Source organism: Bufo gargarizans, chromosome 1, assembly GCF_014858855.1.
Source record: "Bufo gargarizans isolate SCDJY-AF-19 chromosome 1, ASM1485885v1, whole genome shotgun sequence".
NCBI classification, from domain to species: Eukaryota; Metazoa; Chordata; class Amphibia; order Anura; family Bufonidae; genus Bufo; species Bufo gargarizans.
This window is the reverse complement of record NC_058080.1, coordinates 596,331,664-596,351,359: the sequence shown is the minus strand read 5'-3', so window position 1 is coordinate 596,351,359 and position 19,696 is coordinate 596,331,664. Positions and strand designations below refer to the sequence as shown.

Genomic DNA, 19,696 nt, shown 5'->3' with positions numbered 1-19,696 from the left:
TCACCCATCTCGACATATGCTTCATTATCCTGCTGGAACAGTGTTGTCCTTTTCATACCTAATAATTGTACTAGAGTGTATGAAGTAACTTATCTTGTAGGATACTCTCATATAGCTCAGCAGTGAGACCACATCGATCCTGGTCAAGTATCCAACACCTTTTGGCTCTGAAACAATCCCATATCATCAGGCTTCCTCCACCGAACTTGACAGTTCCTTCAATTTCTTGATCCGTTAGCACCCCTTTTCCCTTGTTTCGTCTAGACCCATTTGCTCCCATTAGAGCCCAGTCTATTGACTTTAGTCTCATTGCTCCAAATCGCCTGTTTCCAACTTTCTACCGTCCACTGTTCATGCTTTTGTAAACTCAAGACGACGTGTCTTATGACTATAGTCTTATGACTATATTGAAGTCAAGGCTTCTTCAGATTTTTTCAGGCCACAATTCCAGACTTGTGTAATGCACGGTGCTTGCATGGAGTTCTGTGATCTCACTATTGGGAAGCATATGAACCACCTCTACTGCCGTGTTTGTCGTGCCAGAACTGATAGAGACCACCTGTTGACTCCAATATTTTACCTGGATGTCCGCCTCTTGGCTTTTGAATGGATGGACTTCATTTTGTATTCTTCCAACTGTCATGTCATTCACATGATGCAGTTTGGCAATTTTTTTTCTTGGCTGAGATACCGCTATAGATGAGGTGGATGATGCGGTTTCCCTTTTCTTGGGAAATCTTCATGGTTGCTGGTTGCTCCTGCATTAAATCCAAGCAAATTTTGCTTGGGAATCAACATAACGGCACTGAACAATTAAGGAATGTGAGAACCAGTAGTAATTTGTAGTATACAAGAAGAAAGAGCAAAACAGTAACAATGCAGTTACATGATAAGAATCTGCATAACTAATTATATGCTAAATAGTTGCAAGTCCAATTTATGTATGAGATAGTCTCTCATTTGAAGCTGTAGTGGATGGTGAGAGATGGAGCCTGAAAGTCAAAAGTTCAAAACATTGTTACCCTTTTGCTTTTCTGTGTAGATGATATCAAATAAACAATATTTACAACAACATATACAGCAAAGAAATTCCCTGTGTTTCCATTCAAGAACATAGGGGTAGACATATCATATGTAACATAGGGAGCTGCACAGGAGACAATTATGTATGGATTTTCCACCATGAAACTGGGGCCGTAAAATCTGCAGCAATTTACAGTTGCAGTAAAGATGCCTAGATTTTTAAAAACCCTGTTCGTATGCTGCAGAAAATCTACATGGAATCAAAATTAAATTGATATCCACTGGGAATTTTAAATCCACAGCATGCAAATGTATTTTGTTTTCCATTGTGAATTCCAATTCCAAACTTTGACCCTGTACCTCAGTCAGCAGACACATTCCAGCCAATCAGCATACCCTCCCTCCCAGACCCTCCTACCGCCTATCAAAAAGCAAGGATAGCATTCATCTTAGATTAATTCTGAAGCTGCAGTGTCAAAGTTGTAATCGCAATGCGAGCAATACAGGTTATATTATTTGCATTGCGATTTACAACTTAAAGCTGGGTTCCTAATGGTTATATTGCTAGAATATAACGAAGATTGAGAATATAGTGCTATATTCGTTGTCAATTCTAGCAATACAACCATTAGGACCTCAGATCGTCGGCAGAAGTTCTAAGTTGTAACCGCAATGCGAATAATGCAGGTTATATTAATCGCATTGCAAATTCAAGCTAAGTTCCTAATGGTTGTATTGCTAGAACTGACGCATATAACGAATATAGCACTATATTCTCAATCTTCATTATATACTAGCAATACAACCCAGCAGCTCTAAGTTGAATTCGCAATGCGATTTAATGTAACCTACATTATTCTCATTGCGATTACAACTTAGAACTTCTGCCGACTTCCGTGCTCATGGAGCGTTCCCATCACCATGGGAACAGCTCCATGCTAGAATGTACTGTCGGATTGGAGAAAGTTTGAAATTGCAATGCGATTAATTCAAGTTCTATAAATCGCATTGCGATTTCAACTTGCCACACTCTGCGTCAACTATGTAATTTTCCATGGGAGTTTTGCCATGGATCCCCCTCTGGCATGCCACAGTCCAGGTGTTAGTCCCCTTGAAACAACTTTTCCATTACTATTGTGGCCACAAAGAGTCCCTGTGGGTTTTCAAATTCGCCTTCCTATTGCGGTTTGCGAACAGAAAATTTTATGTTCGCGACATCTCTATTGATGAGATACGGTGGCAGGATGGATGACTACACATGTGAAACTCGAAAAATTAGAATATCGTGCAAAAGTCCATTTATTTCAGTAATGCAAATTAAAAGGAATTGCATTAATGCAGCTTGAAATTTTGCGAAAAGGTTCAATATTCTAGGCTCAAAGTGTCACACTCTAGTCAGCTAATTAATCCAAAACCCCTGAGCAAATGGTACCTGAGATTGTGACTTCTGGGTTTTCATAAACTGTAAGCCATAATCATCCAAATTATACCAAATAAAGGTTTGAAATATCTCGCTTTGCATGTAATGAGTCTCTCATATATTAGTTTCACCTTTTTAAGTTGCATTACTGAAATAAATGAACTTTGCACAATATTCTAATTTTTTTTGAGTTTCACCTGTATATTGGCACGTATAGGTGTCCACTGTAAAAGTTCAGACTTGAGCTTTATCTGACCTAGTGGTAGTCTTGATGGTGGATGTCTGAGCCATAGTCCCTTACTTTGCAATAATGTCTGTAAGCGATATTTTGTTAATGCTGTGTCTCTCTCAACTGCTTTCTTGAAGATTCATTTTGTTGGTCTCTGCAGAATCCTATATCCTTGCCAGAAGTAAGGGCCCTGGAGTGTACTTCCTCTCCTTTCCCTAACTAGAAAGCAATTTCCTCTACTCTTGGTAGGAGTGGGCTGGCCCTGTTTCCTGACACGAGTGGAATAGGGTGGTCAGCCCTGTTCCTGCCAACCTTTACCATCAATACCTCATCTCCTGGAATGAACGGCCATATAACATAAAATGCATACTATAACAATACAAAACTATTTACAATTGTAGGTACCCCAAGGTGTGGGGTAATGCAAATGTACCTGTGGCGTAGCTAGAAATGACTGGGCCCCACCATTTTTGAATGGGGGACCCCCCTCCCCCAGTAATTTTATATATATATATATATATATATATATATATATATATATATATATATATATATATATATATATATTTTTTTTTTTTTTCCGCAACCCCTTCCTTTCATGCCTCCCCCATTCTTGTGGCTAGTAAAGATCTCTCTCGGGCCAGGCCCGGACGCTGTTCCATCCGCTTCCCACACTGTCTATATTGTCACTGTATATAATTGAGGGGGCCCTGACAAAATCTTAGTCCTCCTCCTCCTGGATGGGCCCCTTTTGGGTCAGGGTCCCAAAGCAGCTGCTCCCCCTATAGCTACGGCCCTGTCTAGAAGACTGGGTTCACACATAATAGTAGTGAGCAGTGTGGCCAATTATGCACACATGTATTGCAAATTGTTGCAATTTTGTGATAACTGCAGCGCAAAACAGCAGCAATTCAGATTTAAAACACTACCATTTTTCTGCTCAGTAATTGGGAGCACAGCACAATACTGCCATGTTTGAACAAAGGCTTACAGATGTACCAGTGGGACCTCTTGGCTATTGGGTCCCTTACAAACCCAGACAAAAAAAATTCCACAGAAAAAACTAAGATAAAAACATCTTGCACGATATGATATACAAATGTGCGTATGTCCCTGGCCATATTATTGAAGAAAACCACAGAAATAAGATAATAATGCACTTAGTAAAGTAGATGCACTATATATAGACAAATTCCTCACTCTGATATGATAATATCTGAGACACTTAGTCAATATATTTTGATCAAAACACATCCTAAGCCCGCTGTAAAGGGGGAATATTAATCACCAATATTATGCGAATATCGATAATTAATATTCCTAAATAGGAGGAGCCGTCTAGTGAAGACTCCGCCTATTTATGCCTTTTATATAACAATTAACACAATACTTTCGCTATGCTTACACTGATCGCTACACTAGCTGCATGCGCCTTACTTACTACCGCTAACAAATACACACTACACAAAGGGTACAAATATTACGGTATTTATTACAACAATACACTACGCACACAATACTGACAACACAACACTAAATATACAGTACTCAACTACACTACACGTTCCCAATTCCACCCATAAACTAACTAGACAATTCACACATACAAGTAACATTAACAACCCACCCACCTGACTAATCTATCCCTAGGGGGCACGACGAGGGTTAACGGTGGTTTAACCGGGGTGTAATCAGACCACAAACACAAAGGGGAACTCAGGGGCAAGAAAGGGGTTATATCTGGACCGGTAAGGAAGGGGTTAAACAGAATCAGGGGTGGTAGGATCAGGGAGGGTAATTAGGGGTGGTAGGATCAGGGCAGGGAGTAGGGTGCAGGGGTAGTAGGATTTGACTGGTAGGCAGGGACTGGGAAGGTTAACAAGGGGATACTGGTAGGCAGGGACTGGGAGGGTTAACAAGGGGATACAAATTAGGGACTAGGAGTTAGGATTTGGGATAGGCAGGGACTGGGAGGGTTAACAAGGGGCTACAAACGTTGGTGCGCCCGCTCGCAGTCCTCTTATTGCCGCCGTGCGCACGGCCGGCCTGAACACGTGGGCCGGCGCGGTGATGTGACGTCACCGCGCCGGCCCGAGGATCTCGGAGCGCGCTTCCAGGGGGAGGGATCCTTTGATCCTCCCGCCTGTGAAGCGGACGCCTACCTCCGGCGCTGTAATTACAGCGCCGGAGGTCAGCCACTCACAGGGGCATGGGAACTCTTTGTTCCCATGTCTCTGTGAGGCGTACCATCTCCGGCGCTGCCGGAGATGGTGACAAAGGGCAGAGGATCTTATTGATCCTCTGTCCTTTGTGGAGGCCGACGCTGGACCTAATTGTCCAACTGTCGGTCTCCTCGTCTCCTCCACTCCCCCTCCCCAGCAGGTGGGATTCCGGCCATATATGCCCATAGATGCTTGGGGCACATCTATAAGCATATATGGATTATAGGGTTAATTCAGGGGGCATATATGGTCAGGGGGCACATATATATCAAGGGGGCACACATATATGAATTGGCCCCTGGGGAATATCAGAGGCAGATGTGCGCAGGTGCATATCTACCACCCTTCCTCAACACCCGCCTACCAAGCGCCAAGGTGGTCTCCGGTCAGGCGGGTCCTACGCTAAGCCTACCTAAGCCGTTGGGCTTCTATGTTCAGGAGCGCAGACGCTTCACATATGGTGTGCTGCTCCTAGTCACCTCCATGTGCATCAAGCAACCAATGGGAGGAGGAGCAAGAACAACCATATGTACCACCTAATCAAGGCGCTCTATTGGATAGGAAGGGCAAAAGTGCAGAGGAATGCTACTCCCAGAAAAAACTAAGATAAAAACATCCTGCACGATATGATACAAATGTGCGGATGTCCCTGGCCATATTACTGAAGAAAACCACAGAAATGAGATAATGAGCGTCGGACCCGCCTTACAAACCCAGCCTTAAATTGCATGTAAGAACCTGAGGTAATGAATGCTGGCGAAGAGGGCATTATGGGGGGAAGCTATATGATTGGAAGGCATTGGGCCCATATACAGGTCCTTCTCAAAAAATTAGCATATTGTGATAAAGTTCATTATTTTCTGTAATGTACTGATAAACATTAGACTTTCATATATTTTAGATTCATTACACACCAACTGAAGTAGTTAAAGCCTTTTATTGTTTTAATATTGATGATTTTGGCATACAGCTCATGAAAACCCAAATTTCCTATCTCAAAAAATTAGCATATTTCATCCGACCAATAAAAGAAAAGTGTTTTTAATATAAAAAAAGTCAACCTTCAAATAATTATGTTCAGTTATGCACTCAATACTTGGTCGGGAATCCTTTTGCAGAAATGACTGCTTCAATGCGGCGTGGCATGGAGGCAAACAGCCTGTGGCACTGCTGAGATGTTATGGAGGCCCAGGATGCTTCGATAGCGGCCTTAAGCTCATCCAGAGTGTTGGGTCTTGCATCTCTCAACTTTCTCTTCCCAATATCCCACAGATTCTCTATGGGGTTCAGGTCAGGAGAGTTGGCAGGCCAATTGAGCACAGTAATACCATAGTCAGTAAACCATTTACCAGTGGTTTTGGCACTGTGAGCAGGTGCCAGGTCGTGCTGAAAAATGACATCTTCATCTCCATAAAGCTTTTCAGCAGATGGAAGCATGAAGTGCTCCAAAATCTCATGATAGCAAGCTGCATTGACCCTGCCCTTGATAAAACACAGTGGACCAACACCAGCAGCTGACATGGCACCCCAGACCATCACTGACTGTGGGTACTTGACACTGGACTTCAGGCATTTTGGCATTTCCCTCTCCCCAGTCTTCCTCCAGACTCTGGCACCTTGATTTCCGAATGACATGCAACAGTCCAGTGCTGCTTCTCTGTAGCCCAGGTCAGGCGCTTCTGCCGCTGTTTCTGGTTCAAAAGTGGCTTGACCTGGGGAATGCGGCACCTGTAGCCCATTTCCTGCACACGCCTGTACATGGTGGCTCTGGATGTTTCTACTCGAGACTCAGTCCACCTCTTCCGCAGGTCCCCCAAGGTCTGGAATCGGTCCTTCTCCACAATCTTCCTCAGGGTCCGGTCACCTCTTCTCGTTGTGCAGCGTTTTCTGCCACACTTTTTCCTTCCCACAGACTTCCCACTGAGGTGCCTTGATACAGCACTCTGGGAACAGCCTATTCGTTCAGAAATTTCTTTCTGTGTCTTACCCTCTTGCTTGAGGGTATCAATGATGGCCTTCTGGACAGCAGTCAGGTCGGCAGTCTTACCCATGATTGCGGTTTTGAGTAATGAACCAGGCTGGGAGTTTTTAAAAGCCTCAGGAATCTTTTGCAGGTGGTTTAGAGTTAATTAGTTGATTCAGATGATTAGGTTAATAGCTCGTTTAGAGAACCTTTTCATGATATGCTAATTTTTTGAGATAGGGAATTTGGGGTTTTCATGAGCTGTATGCCAAAATCATCAATATTAAAACAATAAAAGGCTTGAACTACTTCAGTTGGTGTGTAATGAATCTAAAATATATGAAAGTCTAATGTTTATCAGTACATTACAGAAAATAATGAACTTTATCACAATATGCTAATTTTTTTAGAAGGACCTGTATGTACTTGGACAGTGGCCCACAGTTTTTTGTCTTCTGCAAGTGCATCTGTTGAACACATGTTCTTAAGATTTGATCCACTTCACAGTATTGGATCTGTACAGCACAGTCTTAACTGCTATACTGTGTCTTTTTTATAGATTGTGCAGGCAGAAAAACTGCACAAAACTAACTGATAAACATCTAAAAATAACGTATGAGCAGCTGTTGAGTGAAGCAAGAACCCTCAATCTACACTGAATATCACAGGTTGTCTAAGGACTTTGAAGGAAATCTTCAGGATAAGGCCTCATGCACACGGCTGTTTGGGTCTGCATCCGAGCCCTCGTTTTGGCGGCTCGGATGCTGACCCATTCACTTCAATGGGGCAGCAAAAGATGCGGACAGCACAACGTGTGCTGTCCGCATCCGTTACTCCGTTCCATTTTGCGGACAATAATAGGCATTTCTACAATGGGCCGCCCGTTCCATTCCGCAAATTGCGGAAGGCACACGGGCGGTTTCCGTTGTTTGCGGACCGCAAAAAAAACGAATGGCCGTGTGCATGAGGGAATACTGGGCAGGAATAAACTTATCTTTCATGATGGCAGTGTTAAATGTAACCCTTGTGCACTTTTTTTTTTTTTTTTTTTTGTGCTTCTTTCCCTTCTAAATGGCAGGCTCTGTCACAAAGTTGTTAATTCAGGGCCTCAGTCAGGGGATTCTTCTCCCCCTCGCCCCCCCCCCCCCCCCCCTTCTTACTGCCATGTGTTATTCTACTATGAATCTTGTTCATTTCATAAGAGAACTGGAGCCAAAAGTGAGTCTACAAAGTACTGCATGCTGATCATTTGAACCAATTATGCGAAGTAAACATTTCATACTTTATCAGCCCTGCTGTTTTTGAGACAAGAGGACACGTTGTCTTTCTAATTTTAAAGGCTCATCAGGGTTGTACCTGATGCTTATTAGAAAACGCATATTGTTGGGGTATGACCCTATAGGACAGGCATGATGTGGAGCCTGAAACCTTTTTTTCTTCCTTTAGGCCCCTTTCACACGCGTGAGGTGAACGCATTGCACCCGCACTGAATCCGGACCCATTCATTTCTATAGGGCTGTTCACATGAGCGGTGATTTTCACGCATCACTTGTGCGTTGCATGAAAATCGCAGCAAGCTCTATTTTGTGCGTTTTTCACGCAATTCAGGCCCCATAGAAGTGAATGGGGCTGCGTGAAAATCACAACCATCCGCAAGCAAGTGCGGATGCGGTGCGATATTCACGCACTGTTGCTAGGAGATGATCGGCATGGGGACCCGATCTTTATTATTTTCCCCTTTTATAACATGGTCATAATGGAAAACAACATTCTGAATACAGAATGCTAAGACAAATGGGGCTGGAGGAGTTAAAAAAATAAATTTAACTCTCCTTAATCCACTTGTTCGCGCAGTCGGCATCTCTTCTGTCTTCATCCGTGAGGAATAGGACTTTTTGACGTCACTACGCTCATCACATGATCCATCGCCATTATGATGGACCATGTGATGAACGCAATGGTGCCATCAAAGGTCCTATTCCTCACAGATTAAGACAGAAGAGATGCCGGCTGCACGAACAAGTGGATTAAGGGGAGTAAAAAAAAATTATTTATTTTTTTTAACCCCTCCAGCCCTATTTTACTTAGCATTCTGTATTCAGAATGCAATTATTTTCCCTTTATAACCATGTTATAAGGGGAAATGATACACTCTACACAACCTTGAACCCAAACCTGAACTTCTGTGAAGAAGTTCGGGTCTGGGTACTACCATTCAGTTTTTTATCACGCGCGTGCAAAATGCATTGCACCCGCGCAATAAAAACTGAACGGAACGCAATCTCAGTCAAAACTGACCGCAATTGCGTACCTACTCACGCAGGTTTGCCGCAACGCATCCAGCTCGTGTGAAAGAGGCCTTAAATTGATTAAATGGCTGCATGATTTTGTTGGAAAACATCTGATTTAGGGTCCATTCACAAGTCTACAAATTGAGGATCCACAAAACACTGACCTAGAAATGCCCATGTTTTGCGGCTCCATTGAAATGAATGGCAACGCACCAGTTCCGCAAAATTGCAGAACGGATGCAGACCCAGAACAACGGACTTGTGAATGGACCCTTACTTGCTAATCGGTTTGTAATGGCCACATGGTTCTAAAGGCTGAAAAAGCTGTTTCCTGACAAAATCATGTGGCCACTTAATGATCAGTTAATTCATCTTGGCCACATGCCATTACCGTCTCCACCCTCAGACTCTGTTCACAGCTATGGTCAATATCTCCAGAATAGAGGGGATATTTTGCTGATGTATCCAATAACAGTACAGTTGTTGCTCACATTGTAAGAACATAATGAAGGAATTTATCAAGCCCTGGATGCCAGAATTCTGGCTTCAAAAAGTTACAAATAGGGAGTTTTTTGGGTCTCTTGCGGAAACATTTTTCAACATTTTGAGCATTGCTCCTTTCAGTGCCACCTACAGATGTGGAGGGAAAAAATAACTCCAGTATAAAAACTAACCTCAAATACACTTTTTTTTTACTGTTCTGAAAATGTGAAATCCTGCTTTTGTGTCACATGACCACAGCGGTCAAAATGCAAAAGAAACAGTAGATGTACCCTTTGGATTCAGATAAGCCCCCAATTTTACATTACATTTTCTCCCATTCTCTGCTGCCTTTGTATTTATTATGGTTTTGTATTTTTATTTTACAAGATATGCTTGATTCATTGGAAGAAGTCTTGCCAAATCTACAGGAAGACAACATTTCAGTTTGGGTAATGGCTGCCGAAACTACTCTTCCAGGTGTAAATACTGTCCTAGACAAACTGGACACTGTATCTGATGAACCTGTGCCCCAAAAGCTGCGCTTTGTCAGCAGCATAAAAGCTGCAACACTGTTCATTTTCACTTCAGGGACTACAGGTATGAACATATGATGTCCACAAATGGCTTTTTATGTAATGCCTGTTTGTTATATACGGAAACTCCTAATAAATGAACCAAATGTCATAATCTGATAATTTATATGGAAATGAATGAATATTACTGACAGTTCCTGATATAAATCCACTTTCCATAGTTAATTGGTTAATTGTTATAGTTTAGATGTCAGCAGGAAACCACTTTATTATATTTCCTATATACTTAGAATTGTATGATATTAAGAAACATAAGGACTCATTTACTAACCAGAAAAACTCCTATATTGGACGTATTTCTGGCGCAAATTGCGGTGCAAAGGTCCTTTTCCCCCACTCCCGTCTAAAGTGGGCATGCCATGTGGGGAAGGGTCGGCAAGCTTGTCTCGTTTACCATTTTCTATGACTGGTTTAGGCCCCATGCACACGGCCGTTGTTCACAGCCGTGTGCGGGCCGTGGAACCGCGGCCTGGATCCCTCCTGAGAGCAGGAGCGCACGGCGTCACTGGTTGCTATGACGCCGTGCGCTCCCTGCTGCCGCCGCAATACAGTAATACACTGGTATGATCTATACCAGTGTATTACTGTACTGTGCAGGGAGCGCACGGCGTCATAGCAACCAGTGACGCCGTGCGCTCCTGCTCTCAGGAGGGATCCAGGCCGCGGTTCCACGGCCCGCACACGGCTGTGAACAACGGCCGTGTGCATGGGGCCTTAGATGTACAAAATGGCCTAAATGTTACGAATGCTAGGAAGCCTCCTTACATTTTAGAAGTGGAGGTGGATCTGCTGAAGTTATGTAGAGGCAACTCTGGTAGATCCACCACCAGCAGTATGGTATATCAAGACTGGTGTCTAAAATTCTGGTCTTAATAAATGACCCCCCCATAGTTTTGTCCAGAACCAGTTCCACGCTTGTCTGAGTTTGGTATTAATGTTAAGGCCTATTCATTTAAAGGCGTTTTCCGAGATATGCTAACTGATGAACTGGCCTCTGGATAGGCTATCAGTATCTGATCTGTGGCCGTCCAAAGCCCAGGACCGCCGCCGTTTAGCCTAGGCAATGTGACATCACATTCATTGGTCACATGGGCTAGGTGCATCTTGGCCCCACCCCATTGGTAATGAGGCTGTGATGCCAAGCACTGCCAGTATGCAATGTACAGCGGTGTGCTAAAAGGATGTGGCACCACTGTGAGTGCCGGTGGCTTCTCAAACAGCTGATCGGCGGGAGTCCTGGGTGTCAGACACGCACCAATCAGATACTGATGACCTATCCTAACCCCTGAAGGGAACACCATGTATGGAAGCTGGCAGTCATGTTTGTTTAGCCTTTTATAACTTCTTTAATTTTATGGGCAATTATGTTTTTGTTTTTACAGCGGATAGCATCCTCCTGCACTTCAGCTTTTATGAAACTACAACTCAAAGCATGTACTCTCTAGGCTGTCCTCAGAACACTGTTCTAAAACAGCCTAGAAGGAGTGCATGCTGGTAGTTGTAGTTTTGAAACCGTGGGAGTACCAGAGGTTTCTGCCCCTGTCAGATCATTTTATATAAATCTAATAAATGATCATTACAGCAGTAGGGAAGTACTTTAAGGGTTTTTGCTGGATTGCAGGGTGGTCATAACCACGGAAACAAGCTGTGTATAATGTAATGGAAAAATGAAGCCAGCCAGAAAAGGAAGCAATATGGACAATCACAATGCATTATTAAGAACATTTATAATTTAATGTTGTATTAACAACATTCTCTACATGATAAATGCCATTTTCTGAAGTGAGACAACCCCTTTTTAATACATTCTAAGCTCTGTAAAGGATTTATGGGAAACATAAGTACATTTTGTATTTAGTTATGTCATATGATATTGATTTACATAAATGTTGCATTTCTAAATGGAGTATCATCTGCCACTATTCTATTAGAAAGCATTACTTAACAAATGTCTGTCTTTGTGTTTTTCACAGGTTTGCCTAAAGCGGCTGTTATTAGCCAGCTACAAGCACTGAAAGGGGCTGCTGGCATATGGGCATTTGGGGGCACCCCGGATGACATAGTATACATCACTCTACCTTTGTATCATAGTGCTGCTTCTCTCATTGGGATTGGTGGATGTGTTTATCTAGGTACGGTTAATTTAGTAATTTTTTACTTTGCACAATATCAACGCAAATTTAAAAGTATTGTCTGGGATTTATATTTCTTTTTTTTAGCAAAGGTGGATTTTGCAAAGTGTGTTTTCTAAAAGTATACACTTGCAAATACCGCAGCAGCACAGTCAGATGGTGTACACTGGGGGATTAAGGTTTGGGGTCTTCACCCTTTCACGCTATTCTGGAGTGCTGCCTCGTTTTTTGGGATATATATATATATATATATATATATATATAAATGCTGGAGGTTAGCCATCACAGTCCTAACCTATGGGTGTTCTCCTCCCTGACTGCAAACAGTACATACATTGTATACAAAGGACATGTGTGGCTGCAGTGGGGAAAGACTCTACTGTAGAAAAAAGCCTCTGCATACAGCAGATCCATACATTGTATAGACATGGAAGACCCTCTTGTGGATTGGAGCATCATTTTTACAAGTGCATCAGTGGGTGCCACTGGGAGGGCGCTATGGGTATGGCCACACAGTCAATTTTTCTGATGCAATTTTGGGAGCCAAAAAACAGGAGTGAACTCAGAAAAGAGGAGTCGTATCTGTCCTTTTACATGGTCTCTCCTTTTATACACTCATGGTTTTGGCTTCCAAAAGGAACCTGAAAGTGTGGCTTTACCTTTATTTGTCAAAAATAAGACAAGAACAAGAGGGCTGCATGAAGATAAGAAAAGTCCCAAACAATCCATTTAAGGACATTTTCTTTTCTTTCTGTGTCTGGACAAGGATAAGACTGTTCCACAAAATACGGAATGCACATGGACATCATCCATATTTTATTTTTTTTAAATATATATATAATTTTTTTTTTATGCATATGGCCGTGTGCATGAGCTCTAATGTGGCTGTGTATATTACAAAAGTATGTATATTATAAAAGATTTATTAGAAAAGTGTTACGTTGGAAGGTTATCCAATGTGTACAGGAGTCTCCGAATCCGCTGCCGTATTCTGTAGTGCTTTACAGACATTGTCATCACTTACTGTCCCAGTGGAGCTGACAATCTAAGTTCCTATCAGTATTTCTTTGGCGTGTGGGAGGAAACGGGAGTACCCGGAGGAAACTCACACAAACACAAGGAGAACATACCAGCTTCACGCAGATGTTGTCCTTGGTCAGATTTGAACCTAGGACCCCAGCGCTGCAAGGCACCAGTGCTAACCACTGAGCCACTGTGCTAGTTTTAATTACATGCCACCCTCTTTATGGAAATGAACACTGAATCCCACTGATGACACTTTGTGGACATGTCTGAGCAACTGTTTTAAAATGATTTCAAGCCTGGAGCATCTATGAATAAATGTTGTGCCATTACCTTATTATTCCTGTTTGATGTTATGATGAGATACTAGCAGTTGGCAATAAAGGCCTAGATGGGTGTTACCAGTCTGACACTGGCAGCACTAACTGGATAGTATCAGACTGTGCAGGGACACAGTGTAACTGATAACACCCATCTGGACTTTCATTGCAAACTACTAGTAATTCACGCCTAACTTCTAGCAGGAAAAATCAATAAATGGCACATCGTAGAGTCATAAAAATGGATGCTCCAGAATTATTGTTACTTGGGAAATGTAAGTAGTTACTAAAACAGATCTATCGGGAGAGGCGACTGCTCCTCTTCAAAGTCAAGGTGCCGGTCCTATCGGTGACTGCCAGCTATCTCTGTATACACAGTCATAGAGGGCAGACTGTCAGTCGGTGATAGGACCATCTCCTTGACTTCAAAGGCCAGAATGAGCAGGAATTTAAATGAATAAAATACAAGTTTTTATTGACAATTGTCACACAAAGCGATCAATCTGCTTAGCCTCTCCTGCGCTGATATACTGCCTTCAGATCAGACACCATGTTGACAATGTGACAAGTTCCTTTTAAAAAAAATAACCATTTCCGAAGAGCTTTTGATGTCATTGGTGGGGTTCTGAGTGCTGAGACAGACTGCTGAAATGAGGAGTTTTAAAAAGTCCTCACAGAATACAGCTTCTCCTCGCTGCTTAAGACTGACTGAAGACTGCTTCATAGTAGTGATGAGCGAGCACCAATGTATGCGGGTGTTCGGCCCAAACGCATTGCTATATTCGTGTGCTCAGCCGAGCACCAGAGTATAATGGAAGTCAATGGGAGACAACCAGGCACCCCTGCTCAGTAGAGAAGAGGGTGTCTGGTTCATAATAAAAAAAAAAAAGTTTGAAATTGATGGAAACACCACCAAAATGGTTTGGAAACAGCATTAAAAGGATAGCTGGATGCATCTTTGACTTCTATTATGTACAACATACAACCACACAAAGGCTATATGCCAAAAGCCAGGTATGTACAAGCCATCAATCTATCCATGAGACGGATAACAGCCAGCATATCTTACAATGGCAGCCTTGTGCACTATGAGATATTCCAAACCAGCTCTCATCTGACCGAGAACCAGTAAACCTCAGTTATTTTGCATCTGTTGGATGGCTTGGGTGGACCTGCACACCTAGATCAATATCATTAGGGCGACAAAAAGTTTTCCGATTGTCCTACTTCATAGACTTTCTAGACTTCAGCAGCACTTCTAATCTCTATCTCCTATACATTGGGCTAATACAGCAACATACAGTATACCAAACACAAAGATGTATTATTGGCAGTCCACCAGAACAGCAGAGTCTCTGCACAAAAGAGGGGTTGTACCCACTCTGCCTGGTAGGACAAGCCATGCTCTGTATGCTGGTGTCATTGAGTGCTTTGTATAGATTATATTGCTCTTTACGTTCTTCATATACTTAAAGGGGCTGTTTAAAGCCTGCTCAAAACATAATCTAGTAAAATAAAAACTGAAACCATCCACTGCTACCATTCCAGTCTGTTTCTGCAGAGTTGGTGTAGTCATATATACCATGTGACCGCAGCAGTCAATCACTGGGCTCACTGCTGAGACCAGTGTTTGGTTTTCAGCATGTCACCACTGCAGCCACGTAAACCATCGCAGAGATCTGAAGCTGCAGTGCTGGAAATGGCAGGAGAGTTAGGCTACTTTCACACTAGCGTTAATATTTTCCGGTATTGAGATCCGTCATAGGGTCTCAATACCGGAAAACACTTACGTTTTGTCCCCATTGAGAATGAGGCCAGAACGGAATGCTCCAAAATGCATTCTGTTCCATTTGGTTGCGTGCTCATACCGGAACCAGCATGCTGCGGTTTGCTTTCTGTCATGGGGAAGCGGAGCAAGACCCACAATGCAAGTCAATGGGGACGGATCCATTTCTGGAGCAATAGAAAAATGATCTGTCTCCCATTGACTTTCAATGGAGTTCATTACTGATCCGTCTTGGCTATGTTCAAGATAATGCAACCGGATCCGTTCATAATGGATGCAGATGGTTGTATTATCGGTAACTGAAGCGTTTTTGCTGAACCATGCCGGATTCAGCAAAGATGCTGGTGTGAAAGTAGCCTAAGGCCTCATGTACACAACCATTTTTCTGGTCGGCATCCGAGCCGCAGTTTTTGCGGCTCGGGTGCGGACCATTCACTTCAATGGGGCCGCAAAAGATGCGGACAGCACTCCGAGTGCTGTCCGCATCAGTTTCTCCGTTCCGTGACCCCGCCAAAAAAATTAAACGGACAAGAATGGGCATTTCTACAATGGGCCCCCCGTTCCGCAAATTGTGAAAGGCATACGGACGGCTTCTGTTTTTTGCAGATCTACGGTTTGCGGACCACAAAAAAATGGAGCGGTCGTGTGCATGAGGCCTAAGGCTAGTAAAGCTATCCTGCAGCCTGTTCCTCTGCCTGATGGCTTTACTGCAGGTGTTACTAACTGTTAAGTATAACTTAATTTTATTATTTGATTATATTTAGTGGTTTCAAAGTACTCGGGCTACTCCTTTTTTAATATTGCCTTAATTGGAGCAGAAAACGGAAGACTTTCGCTAGTTTTTAGCACAATACTTGTCAGTACACTGTTGCAGGCTACAGAAATGCCTTTCGGGTATAATTTTCAGTCTCCACTGTCTCCTAAATAGAAATGAATTGCCAATGAGTCCTTAGGCCTAACAGGTGGTGATAAAGAAATCATGTTAAGGTTCCATTGCCTCAAAGCGTAGGTGTGCTCATTAATATACATTTTATGCCATGTACAAGAACCCTTAAGAGCGCAGCCTCATGTCTCCATTTATCTTGATTTACTATTTTATGTATACTGAACAGGATCAACATGTGTATTGAGAAATAAGTTCTCGGCAAGCAAATTTTGGGATGACTGCAAAACGTATAAGGTTACAGTATTTCAATACATTGGGGAGCTCTGCCGTTATTTATGCAAACAGCCTGTGGTAAGTCTGCAATTTAACCATTTACCTATTTTAGACATTTAAAGAGCATCCATCAGTAGGATAACCTCTATTAAACCAGGAATACATCCTGGTAGGGTTGATTCTGCTTAATAAAATTATACCTGTCTTGTGAAAATCAGCAGCAACATTCTTGAAGATACCTTTATTTCATTCTTTATGGAAATGACGGCTTCAGTGCACATCAGCTACTCAGCTTTCCAGTGCTAGGCGTGGCCCTTGGTGCACTGAAGCTCTTGTTTACATGAAGTCCACCACTGATTTTTCCCACTGTGAACGTCATTTTAAAATACTATCAACTCTTTAAAAAATAAATAAAAAAAAAGGACAAAGAGGCTGATGCAGTGTGTACTACTGCTTGTACATGGCTGGTACCATAAGGCCTCATGCACACACTGTCAGTTTTTAATTGCCATTTTGCATCAGTGTGTGCATCCATAGGTCATCAATATCAGATCTGCTGGGGTCGGACACCCGGTACCCCAGCCGATCAGCCGTTTGAAGAGGAGACGCGCGCCGTGCCAGCGCTGCCTCCTCTTCATTGTTTACCTGCTCGCCGTTGCATCTGCAGCGGTGATCAGGTGTAATTACACCCAAGCCGTCCCATTTATTTCAATGGTACGGATCGCTTCTATACTCTTGTATATTGATGACCTATACCGAGGATAGGTTATCAATAAATATAACTTGGACAACCCCTTTTAAAAACTGACATGAAAAATGGATGAATTTGGCAGTTATTTCTAGACCCACCCTTCTGAGAACACCCACAGGATGGTAGGCCCCCAGCTAAAATAATGTCCCCCATGTAGGCCCCCACTATTCACTGGCCGTCAAAAGAACGGCCATGTGAATAGCCCCATAGACTCACTGGTGCAAAAAATGGCTGTCACACGGCCATTTTTCACTGTCATGTGCATTTAGCTTTAGCATACTACTGTTGGCACTATGGCTGGTACTGTGTGTGCATGACTGCTGGCATTGTTACCACATTAATATTATACAGGGTGGCCCACAACAAAGTAGCCCGCCTCTAGCAATAGTATTACAAGATGAACAAGCAAGTAGACTGTGTGTGTGTGTGTGTGTGTGTGTGTTTTGTTATTACCCACATGTTCGCAAAAACTGCTAAAAGTGGTCCCCGTTCACATCTATGCCTCTTTGGGCACGTCAGATTATGTTGGCTGATACTGCTTGTGATGCTGCGGATAGTGTTTGTGATGTTTTGTTTTCCTTGAGTTCATCCGAGGGATGTGGATCGTTAGCGGACACTTTCTGTATATTTCCCCATAGATAAAAATCGCATGTGGCAAAGTCTGGGAAATGCGGTGGCCACAACTGCTTGCTCACAGTTCGCTCCTCCGTAAACAGTTGATGAACCCGTGCCAGTGAGTTCTGGGAGGTGCAGCATGTTGCCCCATCTTGTTGGGAAAAGCAGGACATTTTCTCTTCTGCAGCATCACTATTGAGGAGCAGCAAGCAGTATCAGCCAACATAATCCGATGTGCCCAAAGATGCACAGACGTGAACGGGGACCACTTTCAGCATCTTTTGTGACTTGTGTGTAATTAACAAAAAAAATATAATAATCCACTTGCTCGTTCATCTTGTCATACTATCGCTGGAGGTGGGCTACTTTTCGTGGGCCACCCCGTGCTATTGGTAACTGGGAGTTTTCGCCAAAGAAAATGGCTAAGCTCGCTGTGTAGAGGACTATGAAGGATAAACCATGGCCCCCACCTCCTAAACTTCCTGGCTCACGTGCGCTAGTATAAGAGGGGGAGAAGCGAAAAGGGAGATGGCTGAATCTCCTTTTCCTGAAATTTGTACTTTTGACAAAACAAGAAGAAAAAGATTGTTACGAATTGTTGGAGGTTCTTTGGAGTCTGCTGACAGGTCCTCTTTAAATGTTTTGTGACTGAATAACACCTTATTCGTGTAGCAAAGCCTTATCCATGGACCCGGCTGCAGCAGGCCATCCGTTCTGCATTATAGAGCTGTGTGCAATTCATGAACTGCAATACGTTAACTGTCAATGTGCCTAAGGGAAAATACTGCTGTAATAGATATGGTGGATATGAATCTGTAAGAGAGAAAACCTCTAGGTGCCTCCAAATTAAACATGACACATGGATCCATGATATAGCTATATGCATAACCTTTAATAAGTATCACTAAGATTTACAAAGAGAAACGACTAATATATACTGGGCTGTCTAACTTCATATAGTTTAAGCACCCCGCTCCTACCCAGCGGGACTGGTCAAGGGAAGCATACTTGCCCACTCCTGTTTTCCACTGTGACTCAGTCCAGTCATGTGCACCACAGTGGTGATGTACCCACCGACTGGCATGTCACTGCTGGGTCATATGCCAATTGGGGGCACATCACCACTGCAGCTAGTCATTGACTACAGTGGCACATCTTTCCCCATTCCTACCAGAAGTTTACGCACAGCATAGTGAAGACTGCGTAGAGGACCTAGAACTTAATATTGGGGAGCAGGTAAGTAGGCTTTCCTTGACTGATTACCCCTGTTAAGGGAAATATGGCTTTCAGCCAGAACCTCATCCTGATGACCACACAAATATGCCTAATAATTGGACCCAGTGTTATTCACCCATTCAGTATGGCCAGTAGCATTGTGTCCCTTGTTAGCATATCTAAGGCAGTTGAACAACATCCTCTTGACCAAGAGATGGGGGGGGGAGATATTTGGATGGTCACAGGGTGGAGTCGATGGTGGGGGGCTGGGACACAGGTAGATATAGGTGAAAGTTGGGAGTGAGGCAGTCTCTGTCTCTCTGTCTCTCTGTCTCTGTCTCTGGAACAACAGCACTTCAGGAGCAAGCTAAGTTATATGTGTGCATATGTGGGTATGTATATAAGTATAATATCCCAGTAGACTTTATATGTGTACATATAGATATTTGTAGTCGGCAATTGCATTACCAG

General features: G+C 43.0%; 1 protein-coding gene across 2 annotated transcripts in view; it reads left to right on the top strand.

The window, feature by feature from the left end:
• Window positions 1–19,696, top strand: part of SLC27A6 (solute carrier family 27 member 6) — a 67,160-nt gene that overhangs the window by 17,798 nt on the left and 29,666 nt on the right. For both annotated transcript variants that reach the window (XM_044275859.1, XM_044275858.1), the window contains exons 3-5: window positions 10,019–10,228; window positions 12,198–12,356; window positions 16,598–16,722. In XM_044275859.1, the coding sequence (XP_044131794.1) occupies window positions 10,019–10,228; window positions 12,198–12,356; window positions 16,598–16,722 (494 nt within the window). The remainder of the gene's footprint in view (window positions 1–10,018; window positions 10,229–12,197; window positions 12,357–16,597; window positions 16,723–19,696) is intronic.